This window comes from Spinacia oleracea, chromosome 5 (assembly GCF_020520425.1).
Source record: "Spinacia oleracea cultivar Varoflay chromosome 5, BTI_SOV_V1, whole genome shotgun sequence".
NCBI lineage: Eukaryota > Viridiplantae > Streptophyta > Magnoliopsida > Caryophyllales > Amaranthaceae > Spinacia > Spinacia oleracea.
The window spans coordinates 124,131,232-124,149,126 of NC_079491.1; the positions used below are offsets into that span (position 1 = coordinate 124,131,232).

At 39.5% G+C, this 17,895-nt stretch overlaps 1 protein-coding gene across 1 annotated transcript; it reads left to right on the forward strand.

Moving 5' to 3' along the window:
• Positions 1 to 229: 229 nt before the first annotated feature.
• Positions 230 to 15,222, forward strand: LOC110777708 (chlorophyll a-b binding protein 7, chloroplastic). The gene is made up of 6 exons (XM_056828665.1): positions 230 to 445; positions 558 to 724; positions 951 to 1,097; positions 4,244 to 4,380; positions 12,806 to 12,894; positions 14,532 to 15,222. Exons 1-6 carry the CDS (start codon positions 344 to 346, stop codon positions 14,826 to 14,828), a joined length of 939 nt encoding a protein of 312 aa, XP_056684643.1. The 5' UTR covers positions 230 to 343; the 3' UTR covers positions 14,829 to 15,222.
• The last annotated feature ends 2,673 nt before the right edge of the window (positions 15,223 to 17,895 follow it).

Consider the following 17,895-nt stretch of genomic DNA (forward strand, 5'->3'; position numbering starts at 1 on the left):
ACGGAGTAACAATTATTCGTTCCTTCTTTTCACTTGATTGACCCGTGCATCGCACGGGCTTAATTCTAGTTACAAGCAAAGCGAGCTTTATCTTTGTTTTCTTAGCGTTCGCCGTTCTACAAAATAGTACGGAGTATAACTTTTTATACCTTGGGGAATCGTGTGCTAACTCACGGTCCAACAAACTAGTATTTACAAAATTGGCATTGGATAAACTTTCTCAATCAGGATTAACTCATAATTTCTGAATCCATTGTGAATTTTTGACCAAGTAGTTCCTGAATTGTGACCGATAGTTCCTCGTAAAAGAATCGAAAAGCAGTCAATTTCATAGTTTCATACCATGGCTTTGCTAGTCCAACCTTATACTCGTACTGTCAATAATTCTCAGCGTCAGAAACACGATTTAAAACCCCAATTCAACCCTAAATCTTCTTGGCAAGAGGTTAGCCATCAGCTTCCACTGATCAAATTCATTATTTTATTTAATTTAATTCAACATTTTGAATTGTGTTAATTGTATGCGTAAATACATGTTGTTGTTGTTGAATTTGCAGGTGGCAGGTGTGTTAGTTTTCTCAGCAATCCCTTTCACGGCGGTCAAGGCCATCGCCACCAGTCCTCTCGGCGAAACCCTCCAGAAACGCCTTCTGCTACAGAAATCGGCTGCGGTTGAAGATTCTATCCAGCGAAACAAGCTTGCTCAATTGGCGCGCAATCGCAGGTTTTTTTGCTTTCGTTGCTCAATTAGAGTTGAATTTGTTGTTACATTTTGCTACTAGGTTAATTGATCATTCTATTTATTGCTTCTATTTGTTGATACATTGTAATATTAGGTTGAATGATCATTCAATTTATTACTTTTTAGGGCTATGCTTGTTACATTCATGTGTAGTCACCTGATTGGGCTTATTGGTTAATTTGTCAACTTAATTTCTCAAATTATGCAGTCGTTGGTACGGAGGAGAACGGCCTCGATGGCTTGGTCCAATACAGTTTGATTATCCTTCACATTTAACAGGACAATTTCCAGGAGACTATGGCTTTGATCTTGCGGGTCTGGGGAAGGATGCTGATGCTCTGCAAAAATATTACAAGTACAATTCTTTTCTTGTTTTGTAATTTACCCGTTCATTTTATTCTAGTATCTTATAGTCGGTAGGAAATGCTTGTCTGGTAGTGTGTTCTTTAAGTAGTTTATTAGTGATCCATGTGTATGTTTTTATTATTGTTAGGTATTGGTAGAGTAAAGATGGAGGCGTAGTATCTGAAGTTCTTACATTCTATCACTAATTTGTTAGTATTAACTATTTAGGGTGTGAGTCGTGCGACTGCGCCTAAGTATAGGTACTTTTTGCGCCCATGTGTTTCTATCTTATGAGACTTGTTTTGTCTTGGCAACACAAGGTCAAGGTACTTTTTGAGATTTTCATTTTGCATCCTTACAAAAATAATGCGTGACTAAGTCGTAGACTGGTTTAACCATTACTGTAGGGACTAGGTTGCGGTACCCAGCCTCTCCAAGATAGAGAGACAACCAGTAACGTCTTTCTCTTGCCAGATTTACAATTGATTGTGTTTCCTTTGAGCCACCTCCATGTGCAACGTATGCCATTGACCATCTAAGGCTGAGTGTGGTTGTGGGTCCATTATATGCACCGTATTTGAGATGAGACAAATGATTTTTGCTTTGAACAGAAGTCAGTATCACTCGAGAGACTAGACCAAGGTATTGAGGTCCTTGTCTTCATGTCCAGATTTTTCCAAAGCACCTGGACATGGGCACTTGACTAGGGGCAGGCAGCCTGGAAGCCCCCAGCCCCCCAACAAGAAATCATGCAAGACTTGATGCAAACTTGCCTAGCTTGCTTGAGTATATGAGGTCTAGACGTTACAACTTTCAGTCTTTGTTCTGAAAAGTGCTTTTATGTGTTATTTGCTCTAATTCCCTGCCTCATGAAGAAGATACTTCTTGAGGAAGAATGCGGGGCATACATGGATCTGGCTTCATTCTTTCAACTCTTCTCTTCCGTTTTCTTTTTTTCCCATTTGGATGGAGGGGGGAAGAAAGTTGAGTGGCATATACAAAATTTTACATAATGATCGTGTTTCACAAGAAAATTAAATTGATCTTGCCTAATTGATGTGTATATGTAATGTATATACATTTGCTGCAGGCAGCATATAAAAAGGCACGTCTTGGCGCAAAGCAACATTGTTCATGTGCCTTTTTTGGTCTAGGCGAGGCCATTTTGATGAGGTGCACCTTGAAGTGCATGACTTTATTTTTTTTGGAAATTTGTTAGAAACCACTTTTTAAAATAGTATACTTGTGAAAAACCACTTTTTTAAAAAGTTCTCGTAAGAAGAAAACTAAATCATAATTTTTTTGTCAAAGACCGCCTTTGGCCGGAATCCGATGATTTGACTCAAATTTCCGGCGTTGACCATCCCATGGGACCTACATCACCTCTTCTTCTCTTATTTCTTTCCCCCTCCTCCATTTTCATCCTCTCTCCTCTAAAACCCGACCACCTTCTCCTCTCCATTAACTTCCTTAAACTACCACAGTGGACATTAATCTATGTTCTCATTCATTAACTCTTCAAGAACAACAACCATAAATTCTTTAACCTCAAACGCACCAACAGCCTAGAAAACCCCAAAAAAGCTTCAAAATAATTTCAATGGTGAGAGCAAGAATCTTTTTATTTTTGTTTTAACTTGAAAGTGACACTGTTTTCTGAATTTCAGTTTTCACATATCAATTACAACACCATTGCTCTTTTTATTTCTAGGCGTGTTAATTACGAAGTACATCTACAAAAAAAAAGACAGCGATGTGGGTAATGCTGAAAGTAGGGTAGTAACTACTAACTACTCCCTCCATCCCAAAATATTCTTTTTAGTATTCCATTTCGGGTGTCCGAAAATGTTCTTTACATTTCCTTTTATATTATCACATAAATGCTTTAATATTCTATCAAAAGTTTGTGTCAAGGATTATTTTAACCAATTAAATTCATTGGGGTATTTAATCTCTCACACTTTTCCATTGGGGTATTAAATCTTTTCCATTTTCTCAATGTCAGATTTTTGATAAAAGTGAAAGCATTATAAATAAACGTAATTTCCTTGTTTAAATAAAAAAATAGAGGAATCTCAATGCACATCAATTAATCGTTAAATCGCGTGCAAAATGCCAAAAGTAAAGAACATTTTGGGACGGAGGGAGTAGTAAGCAAGGACATGGTTTCTGAGTCATGTTTCGGCCATTAAACCACTGTTGCAACTTCGGTGAGGTCTTGGTTGTTGTTCATTGAAACAGCCATAGAAGCAGCATCATTGTGGTATAAGTGGACAGGCAGGATTTCAGTTGTATTCTGGCTTGCAATTGCAGAGAACAATTAACGTTGTTAACCAGCAGGCATACCAAGAAGAGGGAGAAGATGTTGAAATGCGGTGCCATTTTCACCGCCATTTTTTAAATTTCTTGAATTCTTTCTCCCCCTTAAAATTGGAAGGTTAAAAATATCTTGTGTGTTTTCGTCCTGGTTAAGGCTAGCAGAGAAGTCAAAATGGAAAATGGAGAGCTAAAGAGATAAAGAAAATTAAAAGAAGGAAGAAGAAGAGGTCATGTGGGTCCCACCAGGCTGGTCAATACCGGAAAGTAGAGTCAACCATCGGATTTTTCCTAAAGGCGGTCTTTGACAAAAAAAAATTATGCTTTAGGTTTCTTCTTACCAGTTTTTTTAAAAGGTGGTTTCTCACGAATTTACTATTTTAAAAGGTGGTTTTCAACAAATTTTCCTATTTTTTAAAAGCTCTTTTACTTTTTATGCAGTGAAGTGAGGCACATCACCTTGGTGCGTCTTGACCACTTGAGCCTTTCGATACTTTGGCTGCAGGATGTGATTGAGTACCCCGCAATACTTCCCACATTAGCAATTCCTAACCATTTATGTGCTAAATTTATGCATATCAGCCTTTTGTCTTTCTCGTCACTCTCTATTCTACCAGAAAGCTCCTTATTGTAGCTTTACTCCACCTACAGTTACAAAAGCAATAGTGATGTGTAGAAATTAGTAGTTAACTACTTCACTTTTGAAGCCCCACTATCTGAATCTGTATTAGCATATTCTTCTTTTAGGAAGCATTTTGTTGTGTTTCTAAGCTAGTAAGAATGGATTGGTGAACCGCAGTTTAACCAACTGATAGTCATGGCTATTGTAATGATGTGCAGCTTTGAAATACTCCATGCTCGTTGGGCTATGCTTGGGGCTCTTGGCGCTCTTATTCCAGAAATATTGGATTTCAGTGGAGCTTCTCACTTTGCTGAACCTGTCTGGTGGAGAGTTGGTTACTCAAAACTTATGGCAAGTACTTTCCGTTATTCCTAAATTTGTACCTTAAAGTTACATGATTCACATGCATCCATGGTGTAAAAACTAGCCTGAGTTAACTCGTATCGCCCGAGTTAACAAGGTTTTGGAGGCTGGCGATACGAGATATCCCGAGTTGTAAAGGTGTTTTTAAAAACGGCGAGATCTCGGCCGTTTCAACCGATACGAACGAATTTTGTCCGCATTAAACGTTATAAACCTCACATCTACTCGATTTTCAGCCAAATTTCCCATGTTTTCGACAAAAAGAAAGCGAAAAAGGAAAGAAATGGAGAAACTTTATTGAAATAGAGTAGAGAACTCCATTTTCAAATCTAAAACCAGTGAGGAGAGAGAAGGTAGACAAAGGAATTCATTTTAATTATGTCACGTATACGGTTTAGGGGAGGGGGACTACGGTAGGTAGTGAATGGGGATGACATGGGGCTTCTTTTTCAAATTTCAAATTCCTACGCGACAACCGCGACATGGTCCGCGACTAACGCAACATTTCCGTTACCGAGACTCCGCGACCGATCCCGCGACCGTGACCGATACCGCATTTTTTATCTATGCATGCATCACTCAAGTTCCACTTTCAGCATAATATACTAGTTTATGCACTCGATGCGTGCATGCCAATTTATATGATATTGTAATTCTACAAAACAAAGGTCATATGTAGTTGCTTAGATAAATGGATAGATTATCTTCTTCTTTTTTTTGGAAAATTTGCAAATTACTACCTAGGTTTCTAGTGACTTTGTGAATTACTACCTAGCTTGTTAAAAGTTGTCAATTACTACCTAGGTGTTTAGCTATTGTTGCCAATTGCTACCTTAGCCCATATTCCGGCTAATTAGTCACTAATCATATCATAATCAAATGTTAATCATATTTTAATTATTTTAATAAAATTGAAATTAAATTTTCTTTTTTTTAAATCCAAAATTAATTAAATACGAAAATAAAAAAAACCTAAAAAAAATTTGGGGTATTTTCGGGTTTTTTTAATTAGTTTTGGATTTTTTTAATTATTTTATTAATTAATTAAAATATGATTAATGGTTTATATGATATAATTAGTGTCTAATTGGCCGGAATATGAGTTATGGTAGTAATTGACAACAATAACTAAACACCTAGGTAGTAATTGACAACTTTTAACAAGTTAGGTAGTAATTCGCTAAGTCACAAAAAACCTAGGTAGTAATTCGCAAATTTTCCTCTTTTTATTTGAAATGATTTTTTTTTAGAAATAGATGAATTTATTTATTTATTTTCATTTAAAGAGACACCAAGTCCTCAAGAATTCCCTTATAGAATAGAGATTTTAAGGAGAAACTAAAGCATGATATGTAGTTTTTTCGCTCTCCGGGGAGGAAATAAAGAGAAGTATTTATAGGATGCCTCATAATTGTTTCCTTTCTAACTTGCCTAGAATGTCAAACTTGAACAAGATAAAATACTAACTTTATATCCGGAATTAACGTGTAACGCTTCATGTTCCACTTTTAGATCTTAAATCTGAGAACTGGAAGGAAATCAATAGCCTCAAAGATGGGAAAAAAACTATCAATATATTGTTGACTGAATTCGCAACGTAGTGTATTGGAACTAATAAATGCCTTTGACAATGTAAAACAAGGTCAATTAAGTATCTCTCTTTTTATATACTTCCTCCGTTCCAAATTTATTGCACCATGGGGGTTTTGGCACTATTTTGTTTGTTGAAGGAAAACGTAAGATAGATAAAAATGCAAAAATACAAATTTTCCCATGTGATTGAAACATTAAATAATCAACAAGAGGTAACATGCAAGGGTATATTGGGTATTTGTAGTGTGAAATGAAATATTTATATCCTAAAATGGAAGTGGTGCAATATTTGTGAAACTTCTTTAAAAGGTAAATTTGCAATAATATTAGAACGGATGAAGTATTCTTCATGAAACCACGAACTCATGGTCATAATTTCTTATTCAACTGACGGAAGTACACCTCCTCTCTTGTGGGAAGGTTGGGAACACAATTGAATGTCATATCTTTTCTAAGTTTCTAACATGATCAAGGATCTTAATATGCTGCCACAACAAAACTCAAGAATAAATATATTTTAGACCTGTTCTTGGGATTGTTTTTGCAATAAGGAAGACAAACTAAATGCGTGAGTTTCTTATCTGCTATTGGACTTTGGGTACTTTGTCGCGCCTAACCGAAATAGAACGGTGTCTTGTTTGAAGCTGTAAGGTTCAAGACCACAATAGCAACTATGTGAGTACCTCGGAACGAAATTGGACGATGTTGTTGGAGACGACCGATTTTGTTACAATTTGCACCAGAGTAGTGCAATTGGGTATTGTCCCTCTGAGCTTGTCATGGTTTGGCACCCACTGATTCTTGTGGAGATAGTTAAGCAAAACACAGATCCCACAACATGTCACTTTGCTCGTGATAAGCTAGAGATGATGGTTGAGGCCAGTGATAGCCTTATTAAGGCTCAACGGCGCATGAACAAACAAATGGATAAGGGTCGTAGGGCACTTGAGTTCAAAGTGGGAAACTTGGCGATGGTGAAGTTAACTCCACTGTTATGGAAGAAAACTAGTTAGTGCTCCGGGCGATGCTCCGGATAGTAGAAAAATGGATCAATTAGAGTATTATGTAACTCGTTTTGAGTCTAATTTAATTTGTTACATTACAATATATCTTGCTTTGAGTATGCTTTCATAAACTTTATCATGTAAGGATTAGTAACTCGTAAAAGTAATGACTAATTAGCGATGTGAGACTATTAAGAAATTATTCAAATCATATAATTTTGAACGTATAAGAAACAACAAAATGAGTTGTGGCCTAATGGTTAAAATACGTGACTAACAAATGAGAGTCACGGATTCAAAACCTATAACTAACATCAAACCGGTTCAAGTATTCCGGGACAGATGGAGTATGTTTCTGTCAATCCAGTGTTCAGTGGCAGTTTTTAGTTAATTCAAAATAAACCTCTATGATACCAATACCTCTCATCAGAAGTTGTCTTTGCTTAATCACTTGCGTTGTTGTTAGCCTTTATAGATATTGTGTTGTCGGATGTTTTTAAGCTTTCCAAGACTCAACAAAGTTTCCATCAAAACAGATACATTCTCGTCGTCTGTCTCGGTTGTGCCTGCTATGCGCACAAGCGCCCCGATCGGTCCTAGGCCCTCGCTCTTGTCGCCAATAGGCAAGAGTGCCCATTCTAAAGCAAGCACCCGCTCGTGCCCTGAGCCTTGAGATTCACTTTCCGTACAAGGCTTGCGCCCTTGACGCCCCATAGGCAAGGGCACGCCGCACGATCCGGTTTCAAAACACTCGGACCGTGACACGACGGTTACCATGAAGACCATGTTGTGGGTATCACGGGGGCCGATTACTTAGGCTAGTAATCTCCCAATAGTCATGAAGGCCACGTTATGGGGATCATGGGCGATGGTTACTAGGCTAATAACCGCCTAGCAGTTGCGACGAGGACCATGGAGATCATAGGCCATGCCAGCCATGAAGACCACGTAGTAGAGATCATGGGAGACAGTTGCTTGGCCTAATAACCGCTCGACGATTACCACGATCTACATGGGAGATCATGGCTGGCAGTTACCATTCGGTAGTAACTGCGGTAGTAATTGCTCGACAGTAGCGACACACAGGGAGTAGCAACGACACCGATATAAGATGGCACAAGGAGTGGGTGCTGGGTAGTTACTCAACCACCCACGTCCCCTACTCCTCCTGGAAATGCGGAGCAGTTACGAAGAGCATGTGCGAGAGAGCGCTCCCTTACAAACGAGGAACCGAAAACGATCATGTGTGTTGGTTACCAAGTAATGGACCGTTAAGAATGTTTGAAAAGTTATTTATCCTATGTGGCTGGGGCGTAGCCAACAACTAGTATTATAAATAGAGCACTTGCCTTGGGATTTGGCAGTCATTCTTGGACGCTACCTAATATAATACTCTTGTAATCTCTCTCAAAGTAATAAAAGTGTGTGCTTGTGTTTCCATCATCGTTTCGTGTATGTATGTTTAAGGCTAGTCTAGACTTAGTATAAGCGCCATCATGGGATCCTCTACTTAGGCTCTTGCTAGCGAAAAAAGTTAGCTCAAAAATTTCCCGTAATAGTTATCGTAGATTTTTTTTTCGAGCTAGATACTTCACACTCGTACTTACCGAGTAAAGACCAACCTATATGCAAACACTATTAAGTACTTACGAGAATATAAGGCAACATACAATACTTTACTTTATTGCTTGAGAGAGAGAGAATACAAGCTACGAGTTTACAAAATATTTCACGTTGAAATTGAATGTCAAATCCACTAAGGGACTTCACTATTTATACTATTGATGCTGGCTACAACCAGGCCACGTAGGCACCCCACTCCCCTAACTAAACTAGGTAATTACCCACAACTTCTCACTATGCCATAACCGACGCCCACGATGTTAGCAGTTTGTCACGGGTCGTCTCTCTCACCATCGCATGGGCCATTTGGTGGGCCAAACGATAACCGTTTGGGCTGAAATTTGGGGGTCCCACCAGTTTTGGGCCAATGAAGATGATGGATGGGCCGGATTTTCCAGATCAGGCCCATAAAGGCCCGCACGCAGCAGACTAGTAGCGGATGGGCCCGGAAAGAATGTTCTACGGTGTTCTTGAGCATTCTAGCATGGGTGGAGCTTGAAGATTCTAGATAGGTATATTCTAGAACTATCTTGTATATTTTTGTGAGTATCTAGAAGGGTCTAGGTACCTCCTTGTATAGGAAGTTCCCTAGGAGGTGGGAACGTTCTAGAAACTTGTAGGCATTTCCTTGTAGGAATTGTATAGAATATTCTAGAGTGTGAATATTCTAGACTTAGGGGATGGTAGCCTATAAATAGGCACCAAGGCTCATTTGTACATTCAAGTTGAGAGTTCAATACAAGACAGCATTCCAAAAACACTTGTGTTCTCTTCCAACTCAACCTTCCTTCTACACTTAGAGAGTAGTAAGGAAATCCTAGGCACTTAGAGTGTCAATCGAGTGTGTGGGCATACAAGTGAGGGACAAGCTTGTGTGTTCATTGTGCTACGGCCGAGGGGCGTTGTAATCAACTAGCTAGGCACCAAGGGTGAGTGCATAGCTAATCGTTGATATCTCTAGCACAAAGGAGTCGTGCTACGAGATAAACTTAGGCACTAGGAGTTGTGCCATCGTTGGGGAAGTCTGACTCGTCTAAGCATCGAGGCTTGGAGAGTGGTGCACGGTGCGTGACTAGGCCAAGGGACTAGGCAAAATAGTCAGCACGTGACGTTGCTTCCTTAAGGGGGAATGATGTTGACTTACCTTATGGAGGTCATGGGTGGTTAAGTAACTGCCCACCATCTTTGTAACTGTCACCATTAGTCTTCTCTTGTTGTTGTACTGTTAAGCGATTCCATCAAGTGTCAACCGTCGCCCATGATCCCCTTTGGTGGATCATGGTAACTGTCGGACGGTTATTAGGCTTAGTAATCTCTCACCCACGTTCTCCACTACCTGGCTTAGTGGTGCCAACATGTCCAAGCCACGGATAACCGACGATTACCAAGTAACCGCGTAACTGCCACTAAGGTAACCGACCTTAGTCGGTTATCTGTGGCTTGGACTCGTTGGCATGACTAAGCAGGTAGTGGAGAACGTGGGTGGGTGGTAACCCCAACATCATGGGTGTTGGTTATGGCATAGTGGGCAGTTAGTTGTGGGTAGTTACCTAGTTTAGTGGGGTGCCTACGTGGCTGGGTTGTATCGATTTCAGTGTGAAATATTTTGTAAGCTTGTAGCTTGTATTCTCTCAAGAAATTATTGTGTTGCCTTATATTTTCGTGTTACTTAATTTAAAAAACTGTGACAAATATTACGGAAAATTTTGAGCTTACATATTCCTCTAGCAAGAGCCTAAGTAGAGGTTTCCGTGATGGCGCCTAGACTAAGTCTAGACCAGCTTAAACACATACACGAAACAATGATGGATCACAAGCACACGCTCTAGTTATACTACGAGTCGTTGGCTCCAGCCAAACCACGTAGGTTAAATAACTTCCCACTACATTCTTAACTATCAACTACTTGGTAACCAACACCTATGATCTCTAGCAGTTCCTCGTTTATAGGGGGGAGCTCTCTCGGAAATTCTCAACACCTATGATCTCTAGCAGTTCCTCGTTTATAGGGGGGAGCTCTCTCGGAAATTCTCTTCATAACTGCTCTTCATTTCCGGGAGGAGTGGGGAACGTGGGTGGTTGAATAACCGCCCACTCCATGCGTTGCCCACTCCTTGTGCCTCCTTATAACGCGGAGTAACAATCTTTTTTTCTCCTTTAATCGTGGTAACCGTCGAGCGTCCCCGATGTGGTATTAATGGCTAATGTGTGGTCCTCGTCACAACTGTTAGGCGCCAGTGTGGCCTTCATGGCCACTGGGCGGTTACTAGCCTAAGTAACCGTCCCCCATGATCCCCATGACATGGCCTTCATTGTAACAGTCACATACACGTGGCATCTTATGTTCCAAGGCAACGCCCATTTGTGCAACACAATGTGTTATTGCTCCCGTAGGCTTCCAACTCGTAGGGCCATATGGTGCGAGCGTAGAGGTGCTCCCTTGTCATTGTTTATGATTTCCGCCCTTGCGAGACAACAATATTGATGTTCAAGGCACGCCTAGTACGATCACACGTTAGAGGGGATTTCTTAGACTTGTCGAGACTTTCCTTAGGCATACTTTTTCCACTCTTTGTATGCATCCGGAGTGCGTAGACCGGGGCACGTCATCATACATAGTCCTTGAAAATGGTTGTGACAAACCTCCCCCACTTAAAGAGTTTGACGTCCGTGGAAAACTATCAAGACACGCTTTGATAACACCCTTGTATTGCCAAAGTGTCTTTGGCCCTTTCGCATGTAGCATCTGCCTTAGGTTTCCCAATCCACAACACAAGGTACTCCCTACAGTTTCCTTGCCCTATGATCGATTATCTTCTCGATACTTTGATCAATCTCCTTATTAATCGTTAGAAGGGCTCTTGGAACCAAGGGATGCACATTCAACAAGTTTGGGTTTTAGGGGTTCAAGTAACTCACATGAAAGGTGGGATAGACCTTGATGCGCTAAGGTAGTTCCAAACGATAAGCCATCTGGCCTACCCTTGTCATTGCTTTGAACTGTCTATCGTACGTAGGTATCAACCCCCGATGACGGTTCATCTTCCATAGTTTTGGACTTAACTTGAGCATCACCAAGTCTCCCACTTGGAACTCAAGTGCCCTATGGGCCTTAGCTATTTGTTTCTTGATGCGCCGTTGAGCCTTAGCAAGGTCGTCCTTAGCCTCATCCATTGTCTCTTGCCTATCACAAGCAAAGTGATATGCGACGGGACTCCCACCTGTCTTTTGCTTGACTACCTCTGGGGGGAGTTAGTGGCTACAATCCCATGGCAAGCTGAAATGGACTATACCCTGTTGCACTACTCTGGTGCAAATTTTAAACAAACTGAAACGGACTATACCCCGTTGCACTATTCTAGTGCAAATTGTAACAAGCTGAAACGGACTATAACGAGTTGCACTACTCCGGTGCAAATTGTAACAACATCGTCACTGTCCAATTTCGTTGCGAGGTAATCACATAGTTCCTCGAGGAGGGAGTCTATACGCTCCGTCTTCCCATCCGTTTAAGGTTGGTTTGCAGTTGAAGTTTGAACCCATTTGGTTAAACATATGTAACCAAAAGTTCCGCGTAAATAGAGTGTCGCGATCAGTGATTATATCTGGGTGTTACGGTTACTTTTCTTAGATACAAGTACTTGTCTGGATGTTAGGATTGTTGTTTTATTAAAATTTAATGGGTACGTGAGGTGAAATGAAGTGTACAACAATACGGTGAAATGAAGTGTACAACAATACACGCAAGTAACTTAAGACTCATGTGTCCATGTGGAGATGGGAAGGGGTTGGTTAACTTGTAGGGGTTGCTTGACCTAGGTATTTGACGAGCGGTTGCAGAGAAGTGATGGGGTAGTGTGTTTGAGTTTAAGATTTGTAAACTTATTATACACTTGGACTCTCGGCGTTCAAAACTATTTCTTCTTTAGAATTTTAGAGTTGAAACTGGTCAAACAAAGGGACACTACGGAGATTGGTCCTGATCCAATCCATCATCTTCTCTAGGCAAGTGAATGTTATACCATTCATGTCAATGCCTTACTGGCTTGAACAATACGGTATTTTCTTGTGTATGTTTGAGTTGTTACTGTTTGTTGGATCATTTATAAGATATTGCGCATTTCCAAGGTTTTCATTTGTCTATACACTAAAGTTTTCTTTCTGCTACCTACTGCTTTTGTGAAATTCTTCAGGGAGAGACACTTGACTATCTTGGCATTCCAGGACTCCATGTAGCAGGCAGTCAGGGAATAATTGTAATAGCCATATGCCAAGTCCTTCTCATGGTAATTTTCCTCACTATGTTTCTGGTTTCTTCGTTGCTTGTTACCTATTGATGCTGAATTTTCTCTTCCTATACATTTCAAGGGGAATTAAGATATCAATGATTTGGCATTTTGCTTTTACTTCTGTCTCTCAGCCTTGAATTTTGTTTTTGAACATGGTTCTTAGAAGGATGATGCACACCTAGTGTTAGAATCCACCCTATATTTCCATGTTTTTGACAATCCGTGCTTTGTAGGGGTTGAGTCATGTATGTAGGTTCTTCTTGCATGTCGACCCTTGGGTGTGGGCCGTGTGGCCTAACTCATGCTTTGATTATTATGATGTTTCCACTGTTCAAGTAGTTCCTAGGAAAGTAAGTTATCTTGTAAATAAGCCTCTTTGTGGGCCTGTGAGGTATTGATGAATAAATGAAATCAGAGCATCGCATCTTTGAGTAGTTGTAGTGCGACCATTGTGCTGCCTCAAGTTAAGTCAACCCAAACTTATTGTCGCACTCGCAAAGTCCCCCTCGCTGCTCCTGCTTGTGCCTGGCTAGGATATCTTTAAGTGTGCCCAAGCCTTGATTAATAGCATGCGCACACTCCTTTTGCCAATAGACAAGAGTGGCTTCTCACATCAAAGCATTGCTTGTGCTCACTAGTCACTACACGTGCTTATGTGGCACGTTCCAAGTGTTCAATCATTCGGATCGTGACGTCTAGGCTCTGTTTAAGTATTTGAATACATCTATAAGTTGATATTCTAGAATTTGTTCTAGTTTTCTGAGGGGGAAACGGAAACTATTTGAGAGGTGTTCTGTGCTCGTGGTGTTCTTGTGTATGATGTATGGAAGGCAAAGAATAATTCTTTGTAGAACGGGGCTGTTCTTGTGCCTGAGCTCGTTATTAAAAGGGTGAGACTGATGTCATCTGGAGAGAGCTATCTTTGATTACAGAATGGAAGGCTGAAGACTGCTGCTGGTTTAATCGGATCAGAAGCAATTTGCTTTTGGGTGTTGAGCTGTGTGTCTGACCTGTTAATTTTTGAGCTGTGTTTGTTTGGAAGGTTTGTAATTCTTGATGTGTAACTCAATTTTTTTGGTGGTTTAATGATAATTATTTACCAAACAGAAAAATAACTATTTGAGTGTTGAGGCCTGAGGCCTGAGGGGAAACAACTCTCCTGCGTGCACGACCGTTGTTGAGGTTGTGTTTCCTTCAGCAATATTTTATGATCTTATCCCTTTCATCTGTTCCCTATTTGGTATTCTAGAGTAGATTATTTTTTATTTTACAAGTAGTTCAGTTTTTGGAGGAGTTTATTTAGTAAATATGTTAAATTTTTTGAGTTGATCATGTCAATGAGAAGTTCTCCATTCTCCATTCTCCATTCTCCATTCGTTTCTATACTGGACATGCAATAAATTTCTCCTTGTTTCTACATGTCTGATTCATCTAGCATCTTTTTCGTAGTTGCATCCACTTCTTCCTTAAGGGTTTCTGGTTATGGTCCCTAGGGAAAAAGAAAGGTTTCCTACATATCTCAAGATTCTTTAGCTTAAATTGGACTTTGGATTAGCAAGTCTTTTAACTGAAATGCAAATTGATGCTCTTCTCTTTTTATTTGTAATGTAACTGGTGTACCCTCTTCCGTGAAGGTCGGGCCAGAATATGCACGATATTGTGGAATTGAAGCCTTGGAACCCCTGGGAATCTTCTTACCTGGTGATACTAATTATCCAGGAGGAGTTTTATTTGACCCCTTAAATCTAAGTAAAGACCCTGTTGCTTTTGAGGAGCTAAAAGTGAAGGAGATTAAGAATGGGCGCTTAGCGATGGTTGCTTGGTTAGGCTTCTTTTTTCAGGCTGCTGTAACTGGTAAAGGACCCATAGAAAACCTTGTTCAGCACATATCTGATCCATTGCACAATAACCTGATATCGCTGTTTATGTAATTGTTGGGAGTCTCTTGATCATGTCCTCCTATATATATATATATATATATATATATATATATATATATATATATATATATATATATATATATCTTACAGGTTACAGCTTCCTCTACCCTCTGTATATATGTATATGTATATGTAAATTACATACTTTCTGACTCAAGTTATAAGAGATCAATTGTTTTCTGCTTCAGTTCAGGCTTCTTACCTGGTATCCCTCATTTTGTATATGTTGAATCAGAGCTTAAATGAGCAAATAAAGATGAGTGTCCTTTAGCAGTTTCAACCTATTTATTGGTTTGGCTGCATAAGACTAGATTTGAACTCTAGTAAAACTCATTCTTTGAAGATAACCATGAGACATACTCGAGTTCATGTTCCAAACTTCAAATGGCTATTGTTTACGGTATCTTTTTTTCTTGTGTAGTGGTATTTCACGAATATCATCAGCATATTATGGATATCTCTGCTAGGTTTTTTTTGTCTCAGGCTTGCAGCTACATCGGAAATTTCATATCCGTTATTATGTTCTTTGAGCTCTGAAAAACTACTGAGGACATGAAGCATGAGTTTATCTGACGTAGTTTATATTTGAGTTAGGCTGTGCAATTGTGCATGTATAATTTGTACTTGATTTTACAAATTTTATTATGATCTGTCAATAGCATTATCAGACTTGTGTTACAAGGTATTGAATGGTTGAGCAAAATGATCAACTTCTGAAACTTGAGCATGAAGGTTATGTGGTTGCGTCTATCTGTTATGGACTCGCTCGTTTTGTCGGAGTTGCGTGGAATTGTCAATTAAGATGGGCAAATCCCAATCCATGATGACAGAGTTGGTTACTCCCTCCGTTCCAAGTTTAATCGTATCAAATTGTCAACATATAATTTTGATAATTACCGAGTAATATCTATTTTAATTGTCATTTATTTTAAAAAATACATTGAAATTAACCCAACACCAGTTTACTCAGACAATGATAGAGTAACCTTAAGGGTTAGTAACCTTTCAATATTGAACTTTAATTGGTTACAAATGCATTGGAACTTTACATTCAACCCTCTCTCTCTTCAATTAATTATGCTTATATATTATTTTATGTTATATGTATCTTAGGGGTTGTCAACCCTTAGGATCAACCAAACATTTTCCAGTTTACTCCATTACATTTGTGATTAGTTATTACTCCGTACAGTATTCTGCAGTAAATAAAAAGTGTATCGTTATTCGACGCTCGTGTACGTTAAAATCGCCCGCATTTTTAACATGAAAATACACTTTTACCCTTATTAAAATGTTACCCTATTCCTTCAATTTTTTCACCCATCTTTCGCCCCTTCCCTCACCACCCCTCCGGCGGACTCTCCCTCGTCCCGCCGGAAACTATAAACTTGAGTTTCTCTCCACTACTCGTCGGAATTGACGATGGTTGATAATGGTTTTTTTTTTTTACTACTGAAGGCCGCGCACGGTGATTGCTTGATAGTCATGTCAGCCGCGCACGGAAATTGCGTGGTGGCCATGTCAACCAAGCACAAGATCTGCTTGGTGGCCATGGCTACCAAGCACACCTTGTGCGTGGGTTTGCTTCATCTCTCCAACGCCTCTCGCGATTCACCGGTAAGATTTAACTTGAAAACCCATCCACGAACACTAAAACCTGCATTTAGGTCCACCAAAAAGACAACTATAAGATTCCTTGTCACGGAAACATGCCGATGGTACTGATATTCCACCACCTACGAGGTTCAGCACATAACTATTCCTATTCCAGTAAAGTGAGATTTGTTAAATATTATAGATCTATTTAACTTTTCCCCTCTTTTTATTTTCTGTATACTTGGATTCTGTATTATATGTGAAATTGGATTATACTCCCTCCGTTCCGGAATACTCGATCCGGTTTGACCAGCACAGAGTTTAAGGGACTTGAATTGACTTATTTAATTTAATTGAGTAGGTAGTAGTTGATAGTGGGGTATTATTTTAATGTAGTTAGTGGGAAATGTGTAAAGGGGTGGGATTGGGGGAGAGTAGGGGTTGAATTTTTAATTATTTTTTGTATGGAGTATGGGGTAGGTGGGTTAATAGGGGTGGAGTGAGAAATAATATAATATTGTTAGAATATTTCCATTTTTAGAAACAGATCAAGTATTAAGGGATGGCCCGATAAGGAAAACAGGTCAAGTATTCTGGGACGGAGGGAGTAGTTTACAATTCATCGGATTACAGTGTATTGAAATTGAATTCGTGATTAAATTTATTTCTCCACTTAACGTTTAATTTGGGTTTCCATGAGTACTACTTTTTTCTGGGTTTGTAACTCAGCGAAACGAAGAAGGATTGAATGGCTGATTTACGTTACTGCAGTGCCACAACCACAGGAGGTTTTGATGGTTTCTTTAACTTTATTTATTATAGGATTAGGGTGTTAACTACTTAGATTACAATCAAGGAGTTGGAGCCATTATCCTAACGCGAAGGAGAGGAGGGCGGCGCAGATTTTTTGGGTGGCCGGAGTGGGTGTTCGACGTTCTAAAAGGAGAGGGGAGGGGAGAGGAGGGAGGAAGGGTGGGGTAAACTCGTACTTTAACGTAATAAATCAAGGCGTTTTTAACGAAATAGGGCGTCAAATCAAAATTCCCAATAAAAATGATAAAAGTTGTGGATAAGTGGTGTGAAAATCAACATGTTACCCGTGCCATTAACAAAAAAAAAGAAGGGAGTACAAGACACGTAGTACAAATATTAAGATTGAAGAGACATAAAATGCAGAGAAAAGATGCTTTTTCTATATTGATGAATGACAAACCAAAGGTGCAAATAATAGCACATGTGAATGCCAAATCAAGGACAAGTTCATCCAATGCAATATTGCAATCACAGCTATAGTTATCTACCTTAGTCGCTGTTGTACGTACTTGCTTCTAACTTGTTTCTGCTGCTAACTAATTCCATGGCCAATGAGTACTCTTTTCGTATTTAAATAAGAGATATACTTTCTATTTTCGGTTGTATTTAAATAGAAAATACACTTGTTATTTTTAATACCTTTTCAATC

Bases quoted from the DNA above. Each gene is read 5' to 3' on its own strand.
- LOC110777708 (XM_056828665.1), top strand. From the start codon at position 344: ATGGCTTTGCTAGTCCAACCTTATACTCGTACTGTCAATAATTCTCAG. The intron at 446-557 runs GTTAGCCATCAG...TTGAATTTGCAG, and splicing joins CTAAATCTTCTTGGCAAGAG to GTGGCAGGTGTGTTAGTTTT. The intron at 1,098-4,243 runs GTACAATTCTTT...AATGATGTGCAG, and splicing joins GCTCTGCAAAAATATTACAA to CTTTGAAATACTCCATGCTC.